This window comes from Hemicordylus capensis, chromosome 5 (assembly GCF_027244095.1).
Source record: "Hemicordylus capensis ecotype Gifberg chromosome 5, rHemCap1.1.pri, whole genome shotgun sequence".
Taxonomy (NCBI): domain Eukaryota; kingdom Metazoa; phylum Chordata; class Lepidosauria; order Squamata; family Cordylidae; genus Hemicordylus; species Hemicordylus capensis.
In genome coordinates this window covers 238,416,948-238,438,638 of record NC_069661.1, presented here as the reverse complement: position 1 = coordinate 238,438,638, position 21,691 = coordinate 238,416,948, and the positions used below count along the sequence as shown (strand labels likewise).

General features: G+C 44.6%; 1 protein-coding gene and 1 long non-coding RNA gene across 38 annotated transcripts in view; one reads left to right on the top strand and one right to left on the bottom strand.

The window, feature by feature from the left end:
- Positions 1 to 21,691, bottom strand: part of CACNA1C (calcium voltage-gated channel subunit alpha1 C) — an 852,604-nt gene that overhangs the window by 13,598 nt on the left and 817,315 nt on the right. For 25 of the 32 annotated variants that reach the window (XM_053254970.1, XM_053254974.1, XM_053254969.1 and 22 more), the window contains 6 exons: positions 21,192 to 21,326; positions 16,054 to 16,406; positions 13,029 to 13,055; positions 3,602 to 3,733; positions 2,358 to 2,467; positions 1,223 to 1,326 (listed from right to left, as the gene is read on the bottom strand). In XM_053254970.1, coding sequence (XP_053110945.1) covers positions 1,223 to 1,326; positions 2,358 to 2,467; positions 3,602 to 3,733; positions 13,029 to 13,055; positions 16,054 to 16,406; positions 21,192 to 21,326 — 861 coding nt within the window. The remainder of the gene's footprint in view (positions 1 to 1,222; positions 1,327 to 2,357; positions 2,468 to 3,601; positions 3,734 to 13,028; positions 13,056 to 16,053; positions 16,407 to 21,191; positions 21,327 to 21,691) is intronic. The other 7 variants (XM_053254973.1, XM_053254982.1, XM_053254989.1 and 4 more) reach the window with 1 other exon arrangement.
- LOC128326992 (uncharacterized) overlaps positions 1 to 21,691 on the top strand; it is a 235,157-nt gene that overhangs the window by 34,894 nt on the left and 178,572 nt on the right. For 5 of the 6 annotated variants that reach the window (XR_008308388.1, XR_008308386.1, XR_008308384.1 and 2 more), the window contains exon 3: positions 3,318 to 3,461. This is a non-coding gene — a long non-coding RNA (uncharacterized LOC128326992). Of the gene's footprint in view, positions 1 to 1,297; positions 3,234 to 3,317; positions 3,462 to 21,691 lie in introns of those variants that run through there. The other variant, XR_008308383.1, reaches the window with a different exon arrangement.

The following is a 21,691-nucleotide window of genomic DNA, read 5'->3' as shown; positions in this document are numbered from 1 at the left end:
TTTAACCCGGCAGAGCTTTTCTCCCAGTGGTTATTGCTGGTGTCTCCCTCAAGTTTATTTTTAGATTGTGAGCCCTCTTGGAACAGGGAACCATTTTCTCATTTCTTTTATTATGTCAACTATTTTAATAATGTTTTTATTGAAAAGAAAAAAACATTTATTTATATAAATAATAAATAATAATATTAGGGATATGCTCAAAGCATTTCAGTGCCTTTATTTTGAGGCCCCGAAATGCTTCAAGCAGCCCCAGCTGGATCATTTTGGCGAGGGTGTCGGTCAGCTTAACAGTAGGAATGCAATTCTTACCTGCCCCACTCCTCTGCTGCCCTTGTGCGGCACTGTTTGTATTAAGCAGGCAGACTTTCTGTTTGGAAAAGCTATGCTGTCCATCCCTATTAGTGCACATCCCTAAATAATATTGCAAGTCTCTCTCCTTAAACTATTAATGTTAAAATGTATACCCTGCCTTTCTCAACAATTGAAAGTGGCATAAACATACAAATAATGTTTAAAGTTTAATTTTTGACTAGCAGGCATAAAAATATAAGGAATAAAATACTGAGAAGGCCCTATAATGGGCAGCCACAGAATGCACCTCTTACATAGACTTAACATGCCTCCTATTTAACCCGGCAGAGCTTCTCTCCCAGTGGTTATTGCTGGTGTTTCCCTCAAGTTTATTTTTAGATTGTGAACCCTTTTGGAACAGGGAAACATTTTCTTCCAAGAACATCTAAGCAACTGCAGGGGTTCATATGGGTGGAGACATTCATACGGCATGGTGACCTCATTTTGTTTAGGAATCAAAGGTCCAGCACCTTGAATTAGGGCCAGAAACTAACTGGAATCCTGTGCAACTTAGCAAAACCAGGAGTAATATTTTCTCTTCCCCACCCCAGCTCCTGTTAGTAAATGGGAAGCTGGATTTTGCTCCAGCTGCAGCATTCAAATCAACTTACAGTGTAGCACAATACGGAGCACAGTATAGAAGCTGAATTGCAACATTACCCCAAATCTTTGTTTTTCAAGAGAGGATGGAGGTGGTATATCAAATGTAATTGTTAAATCAGCACTTAAATATTAACAGATGTAACTGTTAAATCAGCACTTAAATCATGGCTGCCACCTCCCTGACCAGGAACTGAACTGCATTCAGAAGTTGTGTACTTTACCATTCAAGGAGAGTGTACATAATGCTTTAGTAGAAGTGAAGGCGCACCTGATGATGTAACAGATGTAAAGGTAGTACTGTCTTCTGTGGGACTTCTGTACTCTGATTTTTTTGTCTCTTTAGACACTCTAGGTGAAAGGATGCTCTTCGACCTGGAAAGCCAATTATACAGAAGTGTGATCATCACTTAAACTACCTTCATAATCTGGCGGAGGGTGGACTTCCGCATATGTTATGAGGCAAACACAGATTCCAAGTCCCATGTCTGCTTTGTAATACAGTACTAAAACAAGAGCAGGGGAGAATTAGGAGGCAGGAGGAGGTGCTAATTTTCCCCCTGTCCACCAGTCCCCTGCTCTAAATGCTCTTCTCGCTGGCCACTTTTATTTTAGTCAGTTTTTACACCAGCCAGGTTCTGAGACTGTGAACAAGAATCTTGGTGAAGAATCAGATATTTGACTAGGTGAAGAATGAGATATTTGAGAGGCATCTGAGAAAAAAAAAGCAGCATTAGAAGGGTTAAGCACCCTCAGCTAATTCTTCTCTACAAATACCACCCACCCACCCCACCCCCCGCCTGCGCATTCACAATATCTTGGCATCACACCTGCAGATCTGAAATTATATTACTTTTACATCAGGCCTGGTTTATGGCCTAATTCTGTCTGTACTGTGCTACTCCAGAATGTACGTCTGGGCTCATGTGATGGAATCCTCCATGGAAAAAAGTTACTTGAAGGTAGAAAATTGGTACTGTATCAGGTAGAAGGGTTCTAGTTCAGCTTTCTCCCTCACATGCTAGTTTTTTAGGTATAAGATTTATCCCCTCATGTGAGAACATTCCATCACATAAGTCCCTGCCTGCAATCTGAAGTTATGCAGTCCAGACATAGGTTTACCACTTCATTTACTATTTGTGAGAATTGGGCTTATCTTGCTTTGACTGAAGCTAAAAATTCCCATAGCTGTAGAATATATTTCATATATGTCAGTCAATTGGCAGAGCCACAGTATTCTCCAGCACACACAGAAAATAGCAACAGTGAAAATATGTAAAGATACAAAATCTTCTGTACAGATCTAGTTTTATATTTGTTGAAGGAAACAAAGTTCCCAACAAAAAACAGAACTTGCAATACTGAATGAAATTGGCCAGATACATATAGCATGCTGGAATTGTTACTTAGTGATGTGGAACGCAGGAACCCGCGCTTTGGAGAGGGTTGAGTATCTTCTCCTTTACTGTCTTCAGGGGGAGTTAGTTGTCTATGTTCATCATCTTGGTATGAGAGGCTGTAATAGAAAAGGATCTTGTTTTTTTTTTTTTTAAAGAGGTCCAAGTAAGTTAGCTCGGTTTTTAGATGAGGTTTTTAGCTGAGTGGTGAGTGGGTAAGCATCATTAACATATCACCGCCTAGAGTCTTTGGAGGAGATGGTATACAATTTTTAAAAAACAAACAAATAATAAATAAATAAATAAATAAATATGCCCCAGTTTCAGGAGAGGTATTGCTTCCTCCCTGCCCTCTATACATATGAGGTTCCTCTTGGTGGTTGCCAAGCCACCCAGTCTAGGGGTAATTGGCAAGTTTTGACTCCATTACAATGTTTCTCCCCAATATAGCATTTCATTTCACCTCATAAGAATGAATGACAACTATATGGAAGATAGGCTTGCACTCAGGAACACCATTGGGCATGTGCTAAATCTGTCACTGGTTCATGCTGATCCCAGTGGCTAACATCTCAACTAAATTACTCAATAGTAATTAATCCGGAGTTACTCTAAAGGAGTAAATTTGGTCAGAATGTCAGCCAGTGTCTGCAGTAAAAAACAGATTTTGCCCTTTCAGCTATCCCAGATGGCGGTCTGTTCAATTTATCTAATGAGATAATAGAGTGAGATTAAGATTTGACTGTTGTTTATTTGTTACTTTATTTATTAAGCAATTACAGCTCTGGATTGTTTCAAAGTACTGTTACTTTTGAATGGCATTTTGTATTTCTGTATTATTTCTGTACTGGTCAAGGACTGTAATAAAGCTATATTTGAATCTGTTTACTTTGTCCCATGATAGAATATGTATGAAATGTTGAGAACTGGATTATATGTAGGTATTATTTTTTTGTCTTTTCATTGTAGAATTATGGGCTGGTTCAGATGTAATGCCAAATGGATGGGATGGCTGCAAGGAAAATAAACTAGTGTGGACATAGCTTTACAATGCAAGTTTATGCATGTTTACTCAGAAGTAAGTCCACTGTGTTCAGAAAGGCCAACTCCCAGGTAAGTGTGCATAGGATTGCAGCCTTATTCTCATTCCTTACTTGAAATTTATCAGAGCTGCGAGAAAAAAAATTCCTACAACCCCACTCCCATAAAGCAAAGCTCCCCATATTATTTAAGTGCAATAGTGAAACACTCACATTTCAGTGGACAATAGACTTGGATCATTACAGTACTCAACTTCTTCATTCAATTGCTCCTCATAAGTTTCCTCCTCCTGCAATGTTTCCTCCTCACAAACAATGGCCACTTGGCTATGTCTGGAGCATGATCTAGTAAACAAAAGAGACATTAAAACCTGCTAATAATTAGGGCTGTTTAGAGATGCTACATTGAAACACAGCTTCCTTTGCTTTAAAGCAGTCTCATGGAAAGAGATCACACAAAATTTAAACTTAGTTGTGTTAGAACTAATTTGGGTATTTGGATATGGGGAAACAGGAAGCATGTGCGTCAGGCTTTTTGTTCCCATGCTTGTACGTATTTCTGAAATAGAATTTTCACGACTCTTCATAAAGGCACTCAAGTGAAAGCTCTTTGAACCAAAACACTCTTTGAAATAGACCTGAGAGATATAAATTGATTGATAAATCAAATGTTTCCTCACATTATGTACATATTCACTCAAAGATTATTTACATATTATTTTCCTTAAGAAAAGTAAGCTTATGAGACCACCTGGCATTATGTGTCCATGTGTCCATGTGTCCCCGTGCCCCCATCAACTTGGCAATGCCTGGACCAGTATGAACTAAATTGGGTACAGTTGTAGGGACACATAGGGACAACTCAATGACCTAGTTTGTGATGATGTAATCCACCCCAATTCAAGCTGGTGGATGCCTACACATTTGAAGTGCAAGTAACTTGAGAACTGCCTAACCAATTTGAACCAAATTTGCTACAGCTGTAGGGACACAAAGGAACACCTCAATGGTGTAGTTTGTGATGATGTCATCCACCCCAATTCAAGATGGCAGATGCATAAACGTTTGAGGTGCACGAGGGAGAACTTGTCAACCACCTACCTGATTTGAACCAAATTTGCTACAGCTGTAGGGACACATAGGGATACCTCAACGGCGTAGTTTGTGATTATGTGACCCACCCCAATTCAAAATGGCAGACATGTGAACATTTAAGGCGGAAGTGGGCTAACTTGTGATGATGGTAATTATTGATAAAGGGTATAGTGAAAGGAAAGTAGGCAGATTAGTTCTTACCAGAACAACTTGTTCCTTATTGATATTGTAAGGGTAAAGGTAAAGTGCACCGTTGAGTCAGGTTGTCTTTGGTAGAATACAGGAGGGGTTTACCATTGCCATCTCCTGCACAGTATGAGATGATGCCTTTCAGCATCTTCCTATATTGCTACTGCCCAATATAGGTGTTTCTCATAGTCTGGGAAACATAACAGTGGGGATTCAAACTGGCAACATCTGGCTTGCTAGTCAAGTCATTTCCCCCACTGTGCCAATATTGTACCAAGATGAAAATGCTAGACTACTTTCCTACAACCAAGGTAAACTTTGTCCGATGCCCACAACCTACAGTGGTTACTAAAGCCCTTTCCTATCTTGCTGAGTCATCAGTATTTCATGGAAACCCACTTTATCTGCCACTGCCTTATTCTGTATCATTATCACTAAACTGAATTAGACACATCATTTTGTACTTAAGCATGCATTGATCTTCTGATTCTTATTTTTTTAATTGAAATGTAATTGCAGAAAGCTGCCTATTTGCTCTGAGCAGTAATAGAGCTAGAATAGTGTGTTTAACCTTTCCCCAGACTGTTTCCCTGAACTGTTTCCTTCCCAAAGCTGCCGTGCTGAGAAAAAAAATATTCGAGTTTCAGTACTCCCCCCAACCCCCATGCAAACTAAAGCTGGAGCCTCCAACCTGGAGATGGGGTGCAATTTCCATGGGTAATATTACAAGGTGTCCTGATGATGTTAAAGGTCATTGTGCAAATTCACAGCTCCATCTGTGAACATTTGCTGATAATCTGCAAAAAAACTCACTTGTTTCTTCAAGATTAAGATATCTTGAAAACAGACAGGTTTTCCACTGATTATCAGGAGATGGCCAGCAGTTGGTACTGTGAGCTTACATGATGTCCTTTAACATGATCTGAACACCTGTGGAAATTTGCACTGAAGCAGTTTAACCATATGGATAAACCTGAGGAGTGCCTGAGATGTGGCACCTTGTGAAGAGCTAGCTGCTTGGATAGCTTGTGAGTCCTCAGCCATCAAAAGAGGAGAGGACTGGAGTAGAGGAAGTGAGGTTTCTTGGCTCAGAGCTAGGTCTGGCTGTGCAAAATTTTGTGTGTCTGTGTGCTTCAGAGAGGGAATTAATCTTTAGGACAGGTGGGAGAGATGAAAGGCTTGTGGAGGTGGAGATGGCTGCCATAGTAGTGATAGGGCTTCTAACATAGCCCTGGAGATGTAAATTTATTTGTGAGTCATTGTGTTCAGTGTAGCTTGCTTCTAGTAAAGGCAGAAGACAGTGGGGATTATGGCATCTAAAAAGCAGGTGCTAGAAACAGAAAAGTGGGTTCTCCTGCCTCTTCCCCATGCTTGAATTGGTGGAGTAAATTCCCTTCTTGCTTCTCTTCCTGCTACCTCGGCAATTACCCTTGCCTGCCCAACTCCAATGAAGCAAGCAAGCAAGCTCTAAATGGCAGGTTCTGGAGCAAAATATGGTAGGAGGCACCCCATTACAAGGTGAAAGTGTGGTAATAAATAAAAACAACAACAAATATTTTAACGTAAGAACAGCCCAGCTCGATCAGTCCCAAGGCCTATCTAGTCCAGCATCCTGTTTCACACAGTGGCCCACCAGATCCCTCTGGGAAGTCCACAGGGAAGAGGCAAGGACATGCCTTCTCTCTTGCTGTTGCTCCTCGGTAGGGGAGTTGCAGGGGAGCAACATGTTTTGCTTGTTATGGTTTGTGCAATAGGTTTCCCTTTTGCTGGGGGGAAACTACAGGTTGCTTACCTATAACTTTGGTTCTTCTAGTGGTCATCTGTCGTTTTACACCAATGGGCTATGCACCTGCACAGAGACCTCATCAGAACCTAACAAGCTCAATTCTCCTGATTTAGGCGGGAACCCTGCCCCCAGCCGCTATATGCGGCTGCGCCACTCCACATTCCCTCAGTCACGGAGTCCGCCTTCAGTAGATGCTGCAGGGAGGATGAGAGGGCGTGTAAAAGGACAGATGACCACTAGAAGAACCAAAGTTACAGTTAAGCAACCTGTAGTTCTTTGACGTGGTCTCTGTCTTTTACACCAATGGGCGCATAACAAGCTAGCACCCAAGGAGGAGGGAACAAATCGAAACAAGGATGCACTCTGCAAGAAGAATTTATTTCATAGAAATTAGGTACATCAACTGAAAATAGACTGCAGGACAGTCCTGCCAAACCTAGCATCATTCCATGCCCTGGCATCAATGGCAAAATGGTGAATAAAGGAGTGGGGCGAAGCCTAAGTAGCTGCTTGACAGATAGTGGCCAAAGGGACTGCACGATCAAAGACAACCATAGACCTAACTGAATGCACCTTAACGGTTGTAGGCAATTATTTATGTGCTAAATTGTAACAAAGTTCAATAGTAAAGACAATCCATCTAGACAGGGACTGAGCAGAAACTTGCAAGCCTTTGTGAGGCCCATCATATAGAACAAACGGAGAAGGAGTAGTGATGTGCACGGTCCGGAGAAGTCCGGACCGGCACCGAAGGGGGGCCTTGTTTTTAGGGCGGGGAGGGCTTGCTTAGCCCTCCTGCCTCCTTGCCCCCGCCAGCGCCTGTATTCCTAGTATAGGGGCGCTGGAAACCAGCCGCACCCCCCGCCGCGGCGGCGGCGGCGAAAGAACTCCCCATGCCAGCCCTCCCTCCCTCCCAGCTAGCTGCCCGCCCACCCTCCCTCCCGCCCGCTAGCTCACCGTTCACTGGATAGAAAACGAGAGGAGCTCCGGCACAGAGCTCCTCTCGTTTAGAAGGCCTCCCGCAGAATGGTGTTTTGCGTGCGCGCGCATGCGCGCGCCGCAAAGCACGCCATTCGCCAGAGGCCCGGTCTACCCGCCGGGAAAGGGCCGGGTAGACCGGGCCTCCGATCGCTGGGTAGACCGGGCCTCCGATCGCCGGAGGCCCGGTCTACCCAGCGATCGGAGGCCCGGTCTACCCGGCCCTTTCCCGGCGGGTAGACCGGGCCTCCGGCGAACGGTGTGCTTTGCGGCGCGCGCATGTGCGCGCGCACAAAACACCATTCTGCGGGAGGCCTTCTAAACGAGAGGAGCTCTGTGCCGGAGCTCCTCTCGTTTTCTATCCAGTGAACGGTGAGCAAGCGGGCGGGAGGGCGGGCGGCCGGCCAGCTAGCTGGGAGGGAGGGAGGGCTGGCATGGGGAGTTCTTTCGCCGCCGCGGTGGCGGCGGGGGGGGGGGCGGCTGGTTTCCAGCGCCCCTATACTAGGAAATACGGGCGCTGGCGGGGGCAAGGAGGTGGGAGGGCTAAGCAAGCCCTCCCGCCCTTAAGGGCATACCCCCCACCCGGACCCGAACCAGGCAGGGCCGGACCGGTCCGGCAGTTCGGCCATTCTTTGGAATGGCCGCCGGACCGGTTCGGGCACACCACTAAGAAGGAGTTTTCCTCCAACCTGCTGACCTCTGAACATAGGACAGTGCCCTTCAAACATCCAAATGGTGCAACCTGCATTCTGCATCGGATAAAGTGATTTGAAAAAATACAGGCAAAATGAGTGGTAGGGAGCGATGAAAGGTAGAAACTACCTTTGGAAGAAATTGAACATCTGGCCAGAGCACAATCTTATCTTTATGAAGCTGCGGGTACAGTAGATCAGCCCTCAGGGCCTGCAGTTCACTCACCCTCCTGATCGCCACTAAGAAGGCAACCTTCCACGTCAGGAGACGAGGATCAATCAAAGCCAAAGGCTCAAAAGGTGGATGCAGCAAACTGGCCAGAACCACAGACAAGGCCTAAGCCAGTGACATAACAGGGTCATCTGGCAAAACATGCAATAAGCCCTTCAGAAAACTCTTTATCAGCGGGTCCTTGAACCAGGAAACCCGAGAGGCAGGAAAATGTGTCACAATGGCCGCCAAATGTACTCTGAGAGAGGAGAGCGTCAAACCAGATTATTTCAAAGGTAACAGGTAGGTACAAACATTTTGAACAGATGGATTAAGAACATCAAGCCCATTCTGAGTAGCAAATGTACAGAAATAAGTCCATTTGTGTCCATATGACTTCCTCGTCGAGGGCTTTCTAGCCACCAGCAAAATGTCTCTCACTGGGAAGTCAGTAGGATCTTCCAGGCAGTCAGGTGCAGGGCCCAGATGTCCGGATGGAGCACCCGACCTTTCTCCTGTGACAGCAGGTAAGGTAGAGTGGTAAGGCACACCCAAGTCACTGCTGCAAACCAAGCCTCCTGGGCCACCAAGGGGTTATCAGGATGGCCCTGGAGTGGTCCTCCCTCAGCTTGCGAAGAACCTTTGGTATGATGGGGAACGGTGAAAACAGGTAAAGGAAGGGGCCTTTCCAGGACAGGATGTAAACATTGCCCAGAGAGCCCTCCCCTTCCCTTCCCCTGGAACAATAAAGGACACACTGAGCATTGTCCCGAGATGCAAAAACATCCAGATCTGGAGCACCCACACTGCGAATATGTCCCAGAGTACACCCTGGTCCCATGAGTGGTCATGGGAGACCATTTTCAGTCTGCTCAGCATGTCCGCCTAGACATTCAGGTTCCCTTGGATGTAGACTGCATGAGGCGTCACCACATGAGCTATGCACCAATGCCACAGGTCGAGTTAGAGAAACAGGAGGCTCCTGGAGGTTGTGCTTTCCTGCTGATTTATGTAGGCTCTTGCTGTTGTATTGTCGGTTTGAATGGTCACCGAACAATCCACAATTATGCGTAAGAAGCCCCTTAGGGCATGGAATATGGCCAACAGCTCCAAGTAGTTGATGTGCCAACCCCTCTGTCGACATCCAATGGCCGCTTAGGCGATAACTGTCCAAATGAGCGCCCCAACCTAGCTCTGACACGTCGGTCATAATCACCCAACGTGGAGGGGAGACCTGGAAGGGGGAGCTGAGGATCAAATGATGAGGCTCGACCCACCAAGCCGCAGCTTCCTGCACTAACTGAGGAGGCATGTGCTCCAACTGAGCGCAGTCCCGAAGCAGGCCGAACACATCCAGGAACCACCTCTGAATGATGCGTATCTGAACATGCGCATGTGGAAGCATGTATGTGGTGGCAGCCATATGGCTTAAGAGGTGCTGCACCAAATGCATGGTCTGTGGCCCTCCGGCCAGGACAGCAGTGGCCAGCCGCATAAGTGTCTCTATGCGGGCCTCCGGGAGGAAGGCTTGCTCCAAGCTGGTGTCAAAGATCAGCCCTATACATTGTATCCTGCGGGCAGGATCCAGCTGTGACTCCTCAAAGTTGTTTTGCAAGCCCAGGCTCTGCAGTGTATCTATGACTGTGTTGAGAGAGCTCAAAGCAGCCCGCTTTGAACCTGCCAGGATGAGCCAATCGTCCAGCTATGGCAGGATTTGTATCCCTTGTTCTTGCAGAAACACCACCACAGGGGCCAGACACTTTGTAAAGACCCTTGGGACTGTCGTGAGGCCAAACAGTAAGGCTTTGAACTGATAGGCGATTCCCCCTATCTGGAAACACAGGAATCGACGATGTTGAGGGTGTATGGAGATATGATAGTAAGCGTCTCTCAGGTCTAAGGAGACCATCTACATGTCCTTTTCCAAAAGGGCCAAAATAGTCAGCATCGACAGCATCCAGAAATGCTTGTAAACAAGGTGTTTGTTTAGGCCTCTGAGGTCTAATATGGGGCGCTGACCGCCGTCTGGTTTTGGAATGACAAAATAATGGAAATAAAAACTGGGGCTCACCACGTTGGTGACTTTCTCAATCACGTCCTTCAAGAGGAGAGCAGAGACCTCCAACACTGGGGTTGACAGAGTAGTCACACGACCCTGGACAGTGGTGGTGTCTGGTGAAACTTGAGGGCATAACCCATGCGTATGACTGTGACGACCCACTGATCCACAGTCACGTCCCAATTCTCCACAAAGGGAGCCAGGCGGGTCCAAAAGGCCCAATAGTCATTGCTTTTTCTGAAAGGTATTCGGACTCTGTTTCGGAAAGGCAGGCTTATTGGGCTGGAACCTGGAATTGTATCGGGTTTGGAATTTGTTGACCTGAAAGGAACGCTCCGATTGCTGCTGGGAAGGGGCTTTAGGCTGTTGGTAAGGGGACTACCTGTGTTGCCTCTGCGGCTTAGGAGCAGAGGAAGAGTAGGACATAGATTTTTGCTATATTCCTCAGCTTCTGCACCTTCTGTAAGGTGTCATCAGTCTGTTCCATGAAGAGGCTAGAATCCTCAAACGGGAGCTCCTAAATCCTAGCACGGGTCTCGTAGGTCAGCCTGGAGGAACACAGCCAGGCATGCCTCCTGAGAGCCATGGACGTGGCCATCACCTTCGCTGTGCACTCCACAGAGTGTCTGGCTGAGTAAAGTTCTTGCTTTGCCACCTGGACAGCTTACGCAGGAAGGCCTTCGCCGGATCTTGTGTGCCTGGTTCGTAAACCTCTGGCAACGAATACAGGTCTTGACAGTGTGGGATTCCCCCAGGCAGAGAAGACACTCGGTATGAGTATTGGGGAAAGGGATCTTAGATCCACAGTGAACACATTTCTTAAAGTTCTTTGTGCCCGGAGTAGAAAATCTTTGGCCAGCCGGCCAAGCCCCGTCCTGGCAGGGATCGGAGCCATGAAGATGCGTGGGCGGGGGGAACCATTAAAATAAAAATGCCAAGAAAAAAACGCTACTGCACAAAACAATAAAGCAACTATAGGCGTGAAAACAGGGAAACAGGATAAAAAACAAGAGGATTCAAGAATAGTCCTACTCGTTGCTGAGCTGAAGATTCCACAACGTCTGCTGAAGTACGGACGATGAAGACTGAGGGGATGTGGAGTGGTGCAGCCGCATATAGTGGCTGGGGGTGGGGTTCCCACCTAAATCAGAATTGAGCTTGTTAGGTTCTGATGAAGTCTCTGCGCAGGCGCATAGCCCATTGTAAAAGACAGAGACCACATTAAAGAACTTGCAATTATAAAACGTTTGCAATTATAACTTTTTTAACTTTTAATAACTTTTATAACAATTATAATTGCAATTACAACTTTAAAAACTTTTTGCCATTATAAACTGCTTTGTGAGTTTATAATTGAGATAAAGCACAGTGTGATGGAGAACACTCCTACAATTCCACTTCAAGCTTATTATGGAATAGGGATTCCCCAGCATGTCCAGAGGGCCCTAGTATAGAAACAAACTGAAACATGCTCAGGGCAACTAATCCACAATAAGTTATTCTGTGTTCGTGCCCTAGATCGGGATGGGCATTAGGTAGCTCAAGAGTTACTGGTAGCTCTAGACATTATCTGAAATAGCACTCCAGGCCTTTAGGTTTGCTTCTCCCTCCCTTCCCACCAATACTGTTAATCTGATTGGCTGCTTTAGTCGGGGTGTGGCCACACCAGCTCAAATTCTGCGCAGTGAAACACGGATGGTTCAACACCATACGTGTTGCTGCACGTATCCAAAACATTGCCAGTGCTATTTTGGAACAAGGCTGTTCCGCTCCAGCAAAAAATTGTACAACCAGAGTTGTGTGACATTACAGCTATAATTTCCAATGGATGCAACTGTGATTATGTGATTTTAAGTCACAGCAGAATAGCCCTGTTCTGCAAGAGCACATGGTGTTTGAGATGTGTGCAGCAGCAGCAGTGTGGGTACTGAACTGTCTGTGTTTTGATGCGCAGAATCTGAGCCACCATTTTAAACCCCTTTTTCTTTGGGTGCTCAGGGTTTCTTTTACTTTATTCTCCAGTTTCTTCCCCCACAAAGCAATTTCTCTTCTCTTCTCTCCTGTCCTTCAGTAACATTATCCTGGAATTCAGGATTTTTTAATCTTAAGATTCCCTATTCTATTGATGTAAAATTTTGTACAAGCTGCCATTTGGTTCTGTCTTCCTAAGCTGCCATTTTGTGACTGGTTCTGCCTCCCCAAGCTTCTCTTTTGTGCTGGTAATTCCCAAGGCTCTGTTTGTAAAAGAAAACGAGGAGCTCCCAGCTACTTTTTATGTCTGCCCATCCTTGCCCCAGATGACCACAAATCCAACATTTGCCTGCTTGTGTTATAGTAAAGCAAGAAACTACTGATAGTTGTCCTCTTAATAGATCTAATAGCAATAGCAATAGCACTTACATTTATATACCGCTCTATAGCTGGAAGCTCTCTAAGCGGTTTACAATGATTTAGCATATTGCCCACCAACATTCTGGGTACTCATTTTACCGACCTCGGAAGGATGGAAGGCTGAGTCAACCTTGAGCCCCTGGTCCGGATCGAACTTGAAACCTTCTGGTTACAGTTACTTTTTAATATAGCGTTAAAAAGAAATGGTTTTCTATCCTGAGCAGGAAAAAAATACCTACCGCCCCAATGCTTCATAGTAATGTGTCCTAATTCACCAAGGAAGCATGAGAAGGAAAAGAATACTATATTTAAAATATAGGTAGCAAGGGAATACAAATGAAGGAAGGTGATCCCCCCCCCCGGCTTTCCAGGGAAAAGGGAAAGAACCCTTTCTGAACTGCACTTGTTTATTGAACTGTTGTCTCAGGAGATATGGCATAATTTTGCCATAGCAAACCTGACTACTCTTGCTCTTGGCCAATTTTATTCTCACATACATTGATGTAAATTCAAGTGAAATCAAGGAGCGAGTTTTATCATTGGTGATAATTGGCACTTCTTCAGTGATCACAGCAATTAACATCAACTACCACCACAGGAATTGTTACTTTGAGAATTCATCAAGTATATAGCCCAAAGAATGAAACTAAATATTAACACTAATTCTGTATGTGTACATTTGAGTGCACTCATGTACTTTGGTAAAGGGAAAGAACCACCCTAGCCATTGCATTGGTCTTTTATTGCTAAATTTGAAATGTGAAAAAAGATGAGTTGAGATCACAGAGAATCTCCTGAACAGTGCAGTTGCCAAAAATGTCCCTCAGGGTATTAAGAGAATATCTTCTATATATTTATTTCTCCTAAGCGTACCCGTCGCTAATTCCATGCGTGGCAGCTCTCGCGAAAGAGGGGCGGGTTGGCCCTGCCACCAGCATGAGGCAGTGGCGGCCGGCTTGGCCACCGGGGTTTGGTGGTGGCAGCAGGCCCGGACTGGCTGCCGGGGTGAGGAGGCAGCGGTGGGCCCGGCCTGGCCGCCAGGATGAGTATGTGGCTGGGCTGCCAGGAGGAGGCGGCAGATCCAGCAGCTGGGATGAGGAGGCGGCAGCGGGCCGACCTGGCCTCTGTGGCAAGAGGGGACGGGCTGGCTTGAAGGCTGGTCAGAAACTGCATGTGGGGGGGAGAGAAGCGAGCCGGGTGGGCCATCAGAGGTGCCGATGCTGTGTGCCCATTCCAGCTAGTATTATATAATCTGCAATTCCAAGGCCAACTTCCATCAGTTTAAAACAGGGGTGTCAAATCAGTTGGAGGGCCATGTTTCCTACCCAGCAGATGCTTCTGTGTCATATCAATACTTTTCCACCAAACAGTGCCAGTTTAATTTCAATTAAATTCTGAATTCTCTGGAGTCCCTGCTAACTTGGCAAAGAGGCACCTTTTAATGTGATGATTCTCTTTATTTAGCAGAGGGAGAGTAACTGGCCCTATCCACCCCCAGCACAGTACTTCCAGTGACTGTTGCTGGTGACTATCTGATGTTTCTTTTTAGATTGTGAGCCCTTTGGGGACAGAGATCCATCTTATTTATTTGCTATTTCTCTGTGTAAACCGCCCTGAGCCATTTTTGGAAGGGTGGTATAGAAATCGAATGAATGAATGAATGAATTCTCTGGAGTCCTTCCAATGCCCATTATCCATCACAAGAATTTCACTTTCTGTATCATATCCCAGCCTGGGACACTTAGACACAAGTAATTCCTGTGCTGCTGCTTGCATGTGTGGCCTACAAATATGTAAAGAGGAACACAGGAACAGGGTGGAACAGGAGCAGAATGCAATGCGGGGGGGGGGGAGCAATTGTTGTTGGCACAGCCTTACCTAGGCTGCAGTTTTCACATTATTTTACACAGCATGTACCTCAATACTTGTTCTGTGTCCTGCAAGCTTTAAACGAATGGGGGATGGGCTGACGCAATGGCACATATCAGCTACTGGTAAATTGGTAGGAGATGCAGGACAGATAACAAGAAGCACTTCATACTATGCATAATTAACTTATGGAATTCACAGCCAGAAGATTCGATAGCTACTGGTTTAGATGACTTTAAAGTGGGATTAGACAAATTCACAGAGGTCTATCAACAGCTGTTAGTCATGAGAGCTTAAGAAAATGTCCATAGGCAGAGACAGTTTATTCCTACATATCAAATGTTGGGGGGTGGAGATCAGGGTTGGGCTCTTGCCTTTGTAAGCTTCTTTGGAGACATCAGGCTGACCATTGTGCAAACAGGATACTACACTAGATGGATTCTTGGTCTCCTCCTTCAAAGCTCTTATATTATTAATTCAGGATCTGATTATTAATTCAGGTAGGGGCACCAATCTCTGTTCAAACTTTGCAGAAACTGGTAGGAGTTTATGGGCCATACTAGATACCACAAAAGCTCTGATAAGGTCCTAGGGCCTTATTTTTGACAGGCAGTGGCTGTCCACAAATAAGCTGATCTCCTACTCAATTCTAAAGCCCATGCTCGTTACCACTATACTACAGCAGATCTTGCACAACATCCATTCTTTGACTTTGCTCTGTAAAGACCCATCAAGAAAGTTAGATTGCTGGTTAATTATTTCTTTTCTGTCTATTTTGTTGAGTTTGTTTTATACACCAGAATATATGAATAAAGTAAAGATCACAGATTTGTATATAAACCGTGTAAAATTATTGGCGGCAGGGGGTGGTGTTACCTTTAAGGAGAGGAGAGGGTGCTTATCCCTCCCCCCCACGTTTCTCCTGCCGGCAGGGGGTGGTGTTACCTTTAAGGAGAGGAGAGGGTGCTTATCTCTCCCCCCCACGTTTCTCCTGCCGGCACTGTCGTGAAAACCGCTGGTGCGGGGCAGCAGTGTACCTCCTTGCTGCCCCGGTCAGCACTGGGGCAGAAGTGGACAGTGTACATGTGCAACATGTACACATGCACCAGCCACTTCTAGTCCGACACTGACCGGGGCGGCAAGGAGGTATGCTGCCAGTCTGCACCAGCAGTTTTCACAACAGCGCCAGTGGGGGAAACATGTCAGCGGGCATGAGCACCCTCCCTGTTCCTTAAAGGTAACCCGCCTTAGCCGCCAAACCCACTGAACGCCAGTTCGTGCACATCCCTAGTTACTAATCTTTATGTCTTTTGTGTGCTTGCTGTACCGTTGCACAAATACAATGCTTCATTAATGGCAAATAACAGAAGTACTGCTACTGCTGATGGACTTTACCGTCTGCAGCCAGGTTTCCAAGGGGCTTCCTGGATCCGTGCAGTGGGTGATAAAGGAGTGCTGTGGCCTTCCACAGTGCTGACAGTGCTGGGGTAGCTTTGTGGGCTCGGGAAGCGGCTCAAGGCAGTGTTGTTGGCATTGTTGATGTTAGCGTTGGAGCCTGATGATGAGTAACTGCTTGGAGTAAAGGTGGAATCCACAAGTTTCTCATGGGATGGGGATTCGGTATCTCCCTGGTTGTTGCTAGATTTGTTGATGTGCAAAGGGCGTTGAGTAGTAAATGTCTGAGGAAATGAACTTCTGCCATCACTTTGGTAGTAGCTGACATGATTTCCAAACAAGCCACCAGCTCTCTGTAAGCAAAATTAAAAACATTCCGAGTCAGTGAGCCAAAGGGCCACTTCAGATATGGCTATTTCATACATGGAGTACAGTATTATTTGAAGTGATACATGGTTCTTTTCATGATTATTTGTATCAGCTTCCTCAAGTAAAGGCTGCCAGAGTAAAATATAGTATGACCTTTTACTGAAACCTTTTATTACATGTCATAACTCTTAGCTAGAAGAGCATATGAGCAATGATGGACAGGCTTCTGACTAATGTACCGCATCTAGAGTTAAATCTGCTCAGGCTATGAATAATGGGGACTCTTCCTAAAAATACCTCTTGATCAAAAAAGGCAGGATATTTTGCTATTTCTAGATAGGTGATTTTGAGAAACAGTTCCTGAGTTAGTAGGAATCTTCTACCAGATGCCCTAGTGTTATTCTTCCCCATAAAATAATGGTTGTCTCTCCGGAAGGCAAATACAGTAGTAGCACTGCCACTTCAAAAATGTGATTAAACTGTAGTCTCCATGGAAGATATTAGAAATTGAATTCCTTGCATTGTAATAAAGTGTACAGCATGGACTTGCCCCATATGTCCCAACTCAGACCTTAAAATATTATTCGGAGGCCCTGCTCCAGGTGTCCCTGCCAAATGAGGTGAGGTGGGTGGCTACTAGGGAGAGGGCCTTTTTGGTGGTAGCATGATATCTATGGAATAGTCTCCCCAGTGAGGCTTGCCTGGAGTCGTCATTGTGCTCTTTTAGACATGAAGTGAAGACCTTTCTGTTCACTCAGGCTTTTTAAATTTGATTTTTAAAAAAGTTTTTAAACATTTTGTATTTTCTATTTTCTGTTGTAATTTTTTTTTTGTGTTATGGATGTTTTTACTGTTAGGATGTTTTAAGGATGTTTTAACAGTAAAAAAAATTAGGATGCTTTTACTGTTAGGTTGTGAGCTGCCCAGAAAACAGTTTGTTATGGGGTGGCTAACAAAATTATTATTATTATTGTTATGTCCTAGGTGACATAACTTCCTGTTGTAAACAGAATGTATTAATTTAATTCAATTTTTATGCTATTCATTCTTATTTTTTATATTTCTACTGTATTTTGCTCTCTGTCCTGGCACTCTGGGGCAGAGTACAAGAATTAAAAATTTAAAACATCACATTATCCATGAAAAAGTAAAACCAATACATTAAATACAAGAAAAAACAGCCAATCAAACTAAACTAAAGGCAAATTGTAGGTCTTTCAAAGCATTGCTCTTCAGTTGTAATACAGCATTCCAAAACTTATGATAAACAATCAGTGACAGAAGGGGCCTTTGTTCAGTCCAAAAACTCATTCATGTTTCATATCAGAACTTCCCTCAATTCTGAAAGTCATTTTGGTCTGGCTTTGCTGTTCCTTTGTAGATTTCTTGAATCTCACTTGCCTGTTGCGAATCAGGTGTGTCTCCTTAGTCCAGAACAGCCTCAAAGTATTCTTAAGCACCAGATTGAGTGATTGATTAAGTGCCATCAAGTCAGTGTCAACTTGTAGCGATCACATAGATAGATTCTCTCCAGGATCATCTGTCTTCAAATTGGCCTTTTAGGTTTTTCAGTGGTGCATTTATTGCTGTCAGAGTCCATCCACCTTGCTGCTGATCATCCTCTTCTTCTCTTTCCTTCAATTTCCCCCAGCATAACGGACTTCTCAGGGGAGCTGGGTCTTTACATAATGTGTCCGAAGTTTGAACCTGGTCATTTTGAGCCTGGTTATTTGTGCCTTGAATGAAAATTCTGGATTGATTTGTTCTATGATCCATTTGTTTGTTTTCTTGGCTGTCCATGGTATCCTCAAAAGTCTTCTCCAGCACCAAAGTTAAAAAAATGTCAATATTTTTTCTGTCCTGCTTCTCCAAGGGCCAGCTTTCGCATCCATAGAGTGTCGCAGGAAAAACCATTGTCTGAACGATTTTAATCTTTGTAGGTATACACGTCATGGCATCTAAATATCATTTCCAAAGCCTTAATTGCAGCCTTACAAGTGCTAGTCTGCAATGTATTTCTTGAATGCTGGATCCTTTACTGTTGATGGTCGATCCTAAAAGGCAGAAGCTATCCACAACTTCAATGTCTTCATTATCAATTCTGAGGCTGGTTGCTGTATCTGTTGTCATTAGTTTTACTTTTAGTCGTAGTCCCATTTTTTCACTGTACTCCTTAACTTTCACTACTAGAGCTTGCATATCATCTGCATTCTCAGCTATCAGAGTATCATCATCAGTGTAGAGCAGGATATTGATGTTTCTTCCTCCAGCTTTAAAGCTGCACTCATATTCTTCCAATCCAGCTTCCCTCAGTATATGTTCAGCATATATGTTGAATAAATATGGAGAAAGTATACAGCTTTGTCTTACTCCTTTGGTGATCTGGAACCAGTCTGTTTCACCATGTTCCATCTGGACTGTGGCTTCTCTGTATGAGATCTTCTGGGACGCCCATTTTCCTAAGGATATTCCATAACTTGACATGGTTGATGCAATCGAAGGCTTTTCTGTAGTCAATAAAGCACATATTGACTTATTTCTGGTATTCTTTGGCTTTCTCAATTATCCAGCATGCATCAGCAAAATTTTCTCTTGTTCCTTGGCCTTTTCTGAAACCAGCTTGAACATCCAGCATTTCCTTTTCAACGCAGGGCTCTAATCTGCGTTGGATGATCCTGAGCATTATTTTTCTAGCATGTGAAATTAAGGATATTGTGCAATGGTTTGCGTATCTATTAAGTCTCCTTTCTTTGGTATGGGTATGTAGACTGACCTCTTTCAGTCTGTTGGCCACTGTGTTGTTCAGTGGTGGAGGGAGGCCAGCAGTGGCCTAGGTTCAGCCCGCCGCTACGGCCCTCCTAGCCCCACCCCCTGCATCAGACGTCAACGTCTGACATCAGATACAGGGGGCGAAGGTTAGCCCCATTAGCCCCGTTTGTGAGAAAAATTGGCCAGCGCTGTGTTTGCAGAGCAGTCGGAGTGGGTCTCCCTGCCTTTAAAATGTGGGGAGAGCTGCTCCCGGCCATGCTGCGAATGCGGCACTGGCTGGATTTAGCTCACAAACGGGACTGCGTGGCCCCATTTGCGAGCAAGATAGGCCAGTGCTGTGTTCACAGCGTGGCCGGGAGCGGCTCTTCCTGCCTTTTAAAGGCAGGGAGAGCCGCTCCAGCCACACTGTGAGCATGGCACTGACTGTTTCCCCCCACAAATGTGGCCACCCGTTTGCGAGCTAATTCACGCCCCCTCCGTCTGGCATGTGGCCAGGGCGCGAGGCGTGGTCCCTGAGGGGCAGTTGCCCGGGTTCTTTGAGCCCATTCGCGCAATGGTGGTTCCGTCCCTGGTTTTGTTCTCCAGATTTGCTGGCATAATTGTTTAGAGCCTTGTCTGATTCTTCTTCTCTTGCCTGCCATATTTCTGTAGCTATTTCATCAATTCCTGTAGCCTTCCGACTTGCTAATGACTGGGGTGTTGTGATCTAACTTAATCTTCCCATGCTAGAGGTTCCTGCAAGTAGGGAATATCTTCTAGAGCAGGATTTCTCAGCGTGTGGGTCCCCAGATATTATTGGACTTCAACTCCCATAATCTCTAGCCCCAGTGGCCTTTGGTTGGAAATTATGGGAGTTGAAGTCCAATTACATCTGGGGACCCACACGTTGAGAATCCCTGTTCTAGAGTATCTTGGATGTTGACGTCCCTGCTGTACAGATTTTCAGTATTCTCCTTCCATCTCTGTTTGATCTTCTTCTAATAATCAGTTATTATCTGTCCTTTGGCATCCTTTAACATACCAATTCAAGGTTGGAACCTCCTTCTGAGTTCAGAGATCTTTTGGAAAACTCTCCTTGTTTTTCTGTGTCTATTTCCATCCTCAAGGTCTTTACAGATGTCATTGTAGTTCTGTTCTTTGTCTCTTTTAACAGCTTTCTGAAATTCCCTATTAAGTTCCTTCCTGAGGTCTTTATCTTTCTTGACTTTGGCTTCTCTCCTCTTCTTGGCAATTTCCATCATCTGTTCTGACATCCATTTTGCTTTCTTCTGTTTCTTGGTCTTTGACAGTCTCTTTTCACATTCGTCCTTAACTTCTTTGATTTCATTCCACAGCCAGCTTTTATGTGAGGTTAGTTGAATTAGGGGTGGTGGTTTTGTCATCTGAGGGACTCTTGAGGTGGCTGTTTCCAAAATATTACTTTTGTGTTAGTCTAGCTTTGTTGCTGAGAACATGCTGCATAGCTCCTAGGAGCGTGCAGACTTCACCATGATGCAAGCTTTTGTTTTCTGAACTGCAACTTAAGACCTAAGATCTACTGAGCCTCCTGTCTCAGACAGGAAGAAAGGTACCTCACGTGTGCATGTTAACCATTTTGCCTTGTTTGCCTATAAACTGTTCTGTGTTTTATATCTACTTACATAAACTAGATTTTGATTGTTTTAAACTTGACCTGGGCTGGAAATGTGCACCGTTCTGTCTCCCTCTCCCTACGTGCCTGTTCAGCCTACACACTCTTTACAAGGTTTTAAAATTAGTTTTGTCTCATAGGAGACTGGTGGCAGCTCTTCCAGAGGAGTTTTAAATGATGGGGGAGGTCCAGGTCAAGACACTCTCTCCTAGTTTGCCACATTAGATCCTCTTTCAAAGCATTGCTCTTCAGTTGTAATGAAGTATTCCAAAATTAATAAGAAGCGTAAATAAATATATTTTTGTGATTCTGTACGTTAGAATGTGACCTCATACCTTAGGCTAATGAAAGTAACAGAAAAAACACTTACCCTGAAAATATCATCTTCTGAGGCAGCAGAAACAGCTTCTTTCATAGCCTTGTCCAACTCTTCTTCAGCTGTCAAGTCTCCAGAGATTGCCCGTCGAATCTCTGGTCCAATGTCATGTAATGTGCGCAGACCAGCCTGGAACATAATACAGTTCAGTACACTGGTAGGTAAGAAAAATATGTAAGTGACACTTTATCAAATATTTCATTGACCTTGGCTCCTAAGAGCCACTGACTTTCAATGAGACTGGATGTTCTAGTGTTGAAGGCTCCCAGGTCATTTTTATCTAGGCAAACTGAATGGTATACTCACAGTCAAAAATTGTGCTGAAATGCCAGTTAATTAATTTATTAATTAACTAATTAATTAAGGCTTCATCCTGTAATATTTACCTGGTAGTGAGCCCCATTGAACTCAATGGGGCTTACATTGTAAAACACTTAAAATTGGGAAGCATTATTATTATTATTAGTAGTAGTAGTAGTGGTAGTAGTAACAAA